At 35.2% G+C, this 3,383-nt stretch overlaps 1 protein-coding gene across 1 annotated transcript; it reads left to right on the top strand.

Annotated features, from left to right (window-relative positions):
* The first annotated feature begins 247 nt into the window (after nucleotides 1-247).
* LOC141338253 (uncharacterized) lies at nucleotides 248-2,417 on the top strand. Its single transcript, XM_073843797.1, has one exon. It carries the CDS (start codon nucleotides 387-389, stop codon nucleotides 2,058-2,060), a length of 1,674 nt encoding a protein of 557 aa, XP_073699898.1. The 5' UTR covers nucleotides 248-386; the 3' UTR covers nucleotides 2,061-2,417.
* The last annotated feature ends 966 nt before the right edge of the window (nucleotides 2,418-3,383 follow it).

Consider the following 3,383-nt stretch of genomic DNA (forward strand, 5'->3'; position numbering starts at 1 on the left):
TCGTTTCAGTGGCATTGTTTACATTCAGTGCCGCCAATATGGCCGATTGATGACGCATTGTGAAAACACTCTATTGTACATGCTGAAAATTGCTCAATTATATAATGAAGACGACTAATACCATATGCCTATATTTGTTCCCCAGAATGGCGGATATATGGTTCAAGTTTGTCCTACTTCAACTTCTGCTTCAGCTCACCCTCAGTGCTCGTTGTCCCGATGGGTGCGTTTGTGACATTAGGGGTTCTGCAAAATGCATCGGGAACCAAATCACCGACATCCCTCCTCTCGACCCAACAACAACCTTCCTACTCTTGCTAAATGACACAAACATAAAAATCCTCAAAAACCACAGCTTTCAACCATTCTCTCTTCTGCTACGCCTAATGATCACGCACAGCAGTCTCGACACCATCCAACCAGAAGCCTTCCACGGTGCTCCACAGCTTCGTTCCATCAAACTCTCATCAAACTCGCTCTCCGTCTTCCCCCTCGGGGTGTTTAGTGAACAGAGCGAATTGGAGCAACTCCAGCTAGATGGTAACCAAATTGCTTCTGTTAGTTCAGAACTCTTTGAGGCGGTGGTCAACCTAACCGAGCTCAATCTGAGCAAGAACCGCATCTCCCAATTGGACGGTAATGTCTTTCAGAGGTTGACCAAGCTGAATTATTTAAACCTAGCTGAAAACCAACTAAGGAACCTGCCAGGGAACCTTTTCCACAACCTTCGGGAACTCAAATCTCTGGTTCTCTCGTCCAACCAGTTGGAGACTCTAGAAAGTGGTTCCTTTGACCATCTAAGCAACCTGTTGGTGCTAATGCTACAGAAGAACCAGATCCGAGAGATCCCTCCACGTCTTTTCTGGCACTTGCCATCCTTGCTCACTCTTTCGATGTCAAGCAACCGACTTCGGTATCTTCCAGGCGAGAGCTTCTACTACTTGCCCAACCTGACCAAGCTCACCCTCTACAAGAACCCATTGATAACTCTACCTGACCAGCTTATGGGACGCATGCCGAGGCTCCAAGAGCTGTACCTTTACGAAACCAACCTATCCACTGTCCCGTGGAACCTTTTCGCGAACATGACCAACCTACGGACTATCAATTTACACTTCAACGTCAGGTTGACCTCCCTACCGAAGAGCCTCTTCTGTTGCCTGCCCAATCTGAAGAAGCTGTCCCTGAAGAACAACAACCTTCGGGAACTGGACCAGGAACTCTTCTCAAACTTGATTAACCTTCAAATTCTGATGCTTAATGAGAACAAGCTTGAGTCGCTCCCATCAGCAATCTTTCGCAACACCTCAAGACTCGAAATGCTAGACCTGAACCACAACCATCTGAGGTATCTCCCCGGAGATGTTTTTGCACACGCAAGGGCGCTAAAGGATCTCTTCCTTAGTGGGAACAAATGGAATTGCGATTGTAGCATTATGGGTATCGCAGAATGGATTCGTGAAAACCCCAAACTAATCAGGGACTTGGACAAAGGAATAACTTGTTATGAACCGTACCAGTTAGAAAACCATCAGCTGCAATCGCTGACTTACGAAGAACTCCGTTGTGGTGTTTTCCAGACAACATTTATGACAACAAGTGCCATTACCACTGGGGCGACACCAACGACATCAACTCTACAATTGTCTACGGCTAGAAGAACTTCTACTTTGTCTACTTCGACTATGACTACACCTACAACTACAAGTACTTTTTCCACACCCCCCTATCTACTTTCTCCAACACCTGATCATATTTATGTGAAACGAACCAATGTTCCAGTGTTCTACGAAACAATTGTGCTGGATAACGGACCTGAAATTGTGCACAACAATCATTACAATGGCTGGGTGTACCTGTGGACTGTCCCGTCGACGGGTCCCTACAGTGGCTTCATGATGGCTTTGTACATTGTGCTCTTGGTCACTGGTGTAGTCCTGATTGTGGCCAGCTTGCATGCTTTGTATCGGCTTCATAAGGCGGTGTTGATGTTAGGAAAAGTCACTGTGGGGGACAATCTAATGGCTAGAAGAGTACGAAGTTTCAAAGTCAAACTCTAGAGGAAGCTTAAAAACCTCTTCAGTTACTCTACAATGAATTGTGATGTGTTTACACCTAATAGTGCATATTTATGAGTAATATAAAAGTCTGAGATCACCAATCAAAAGATTTTCTGCAAATTTCATTAAAAATTATGCTCAGCAAACCAACAAGTTTTAGAATTTATATAATAGTTTTTGTAAGCATTCATTCATACAGCCGTTTACAATGAATGTTTTCTTTTCTTTTCCATTATACAAGTTTTTCTTTCTGCAGTTTCCACATTCCAGTGCTTTACATTCACAGAACTTGTATGGACACACCCTTGGTGGTTGTTTGCAAAGTGTAAGATCAAATAAAATGTTTCTGCACCTTAAGAGTGATTTCTTTGCCATGTACGCCACCTGGTGGTTAAACAATATCGAGCAGAAGTTACAGGAAAAATATGCATATGCTGACATATTTACAATATACGACTCTACTAATTATTTTAGTAGTTTTACTCAAGCAAATTATTGTTTTTATTATTATTGTTTTGTTATTATTATTACTTTTTTATTATTTTATAAATGTATTTTAAATAATTTAGTATATATAAATTAATATATATTTAAATTACATAAAAATTATTGTTTTGTTTTAGATTAGTATAGATAATAATAATTATAATAATAACATATTATTATTAATATACTACTATACTTATTTTCTCAAATTATTATATTTTATCTATTATTTAAACAATTATATATACATATATAATTTTTTAAATTTCTATATATATTTAAATTATAATAAATTATTGTTTTTAATATTAGATTTACTTTGCTATTGTAAATAGTTGATTAAATATTAATTGTTACATATTTCAATGATATTAAATGATTGTTTTTTATGTTTCAGATTAGTATAGATATTATTGTTATTGTTATTAATAATAATATAATACTTGACTTATTTTCTCAAATTATATTGTTATTTTATTTATATATATATATATATATATATATATATATATATATATATATATATATATATATATATATATGTCATTTTTAATTATTATATACTTAATTATTTGTTATTGTAATGAATTTATTAAATTATTGCTTTTATTATTGTTTTATTGTTATATTTATTTTTATTTATAAATTATTTATTATATATTAATTTATATATGTTTAAATTATTTGTTTTAGATTGCATAGATAATAATAATAATATAATAATAAAAACAATATTATTATTATCATTGTTGTTATTAATATACCACTCTACTTATTTTCTTAAACAAATTAATATATTTTATTTATACATTTTATATTTATTTTTCGTATTGTTTT

This window comes from Garra rufa, chromosome 7 (assembly GCF_049309525.1).
Source record: "Garra rufa chromosome 7, GarRuf1.0, whole genome shotgun sequence".
NCBI lineage: Eukaryota > Metazoa > Chordata > Actinopteri > Cypriniformes > Cyprinidae > Garra > Garra rufa.

Bases quoted from the DNA above. Each gene is read 5' to 3' on its own strand.
- LOC141338253 (XM_073843797.1), top strand. From the start codon at position 387: ATGATCACGCACAGCAGTCTCGACACCATCCAACCAGAAGCCTTCCAC.